Here is a 1,181-nt window from a genome sequence, read left to right as displayed (position 1 = left end):
GGGCGGAGCGCGAGACTCCTCTCATGCGCCGGGGGCGGGGCGAGCTCGGGGTCTCGGCCAATCGTAACGCAGGGCTGAAACGGTGGGCGGAGCGAGCGGGGGGCTGGGCCAATGGAAAGCGGGCAGGGGGCGGGGCTGATGTGTGAGGGGTCGGTGGTTGTGGGCGGTGCCGATGAGCGCAGTCGCGTATGGAGCGCGGGCGGTGACGGTTGATGTCTGGGCCGAGTCGTTTTGCCGGGCCTTGGAGGGGTCTCGGCGGTTCTGTTGAGGGTGGGGCGCGCGGGGCGGCCTTAGTGGTGGTCTCGTCGCGGTTTTAGTCCTTCCGGCATTTGCTTTTCCCTCGGAGCTGCTGTGAGAAATGTCCCAGCGGAAGCGCAGCAAAGGGCTCAGCTCCTCTCAGGTGAGGGGCTGCATCCCCCCATTCTCCCCTCATTTCTCCCCTCATTCATTCCCCTTTCCCCCTGCCCCCTCCCATTCTTCTCTTCTCTGTTTTGATTCCTTCCCCAGCTTCAACTTCTCCTACTTCCCCTGTCCTTTCTGCTTAGATGACCGATGGGGAGGAAGATTGCAGCCCGAGCCAGAGGGACCAGCCTTTCCAGGACCAGATGAACCAGAAGGTGGATTGCAGTGATCCCCTCTCTTCCCGCTCCTGGAGTCCTGTGTCTGCTCTCCTCTGTTTTCAGCCCGTTCTTGGCCTTCCCTGCTCATTCCCCCACAGGTGAGTGAGCTGGTTCAGTTCCTGCTTGTGAAGGACCAGAAGAAGATCCCTATCAGGAGGGCAGGTAATTTTAGGGGGGCCCCCTCCCACGGCCTTTGGACCCCTAAAGCCTCACTAACTGAGGGGAGCTCAAAGCTCCTGGCTCCCTCAGTGATTCCCTACCTGTTTCCTGTAGATATGCTGAAGACTGTAGGCCAGAAATACAAGAACTACACAGAAATTGTCAACAGGGCAGGCAAGACCCTGCAGGAGGTGGGGAAAGCATGGCAGGGAAATTGGGAGGGTTTTGGGGGGAGATTACCAATGGATTAACCTTTGTTCTCCTGCAGGTTTTTGGGCTGCAGCTGATGGAGATTGACACCAAACTCCACACCTACATCCTCATCGATAACCTRCCCCGTGCTGAGGGAGAGTACCTGTGCAAGTGAGGGGCTGCTGCTAGGGGACCTCTGGGTGATTCTGG

General features: G+C 59.0%; 1 protein-coding gene across 1 annotated transcript; it reads left to right on the top strand.

Moving 5' to 3' along the window:
* The first annotated feature begins 164 nt into the window (after positions 1 to 164).
* LOC130588659 (non-structural maintenance of chromosomes element 3 homolog) lies at positions 165 to 1,175 on the top strand. Its single transcript, XM_057389558.1, has 5 exons — positions 165 to 400; positions 546 to 617; positions 719 to 782; positions 894 to 970; positions 1,048 to 1,175. The coding sequence occupies exons 1-5, from the start codon at positions 359 to 361 to the stop codon at positions 1,144 to 1,146; spliced, it is 354 nt and encodes a 117-aa protein (XP_057245541.1). The 5' UTR covers positions 165 to 358; the 3' UTR covers positions 1,147 to 1,175.
* Positions 1,176 to 1,181: the final 6 nt, after the last annotated feature.

This window comes from Malurus melanocephalus, unplaced genomic scaffold (assembly GCF_030028575.1).
Source record: "Malurus melanocephalus ecotype Western Australia unplaced genomic scaffold, MMel_1.1 scaffold_8925, whole genome shotgun sequence".
In the NCBI taxonomy this organism is placed as follows: domain Eukaryota; kingdom Metazoa; phylum Chordata; class Aves; order Passeriformes; family Maluridae; genus Malurus; species Malurus melanocephalus.
This window is presented reverse-complemented; position numbering and strand designations above follow the sequence as displayed.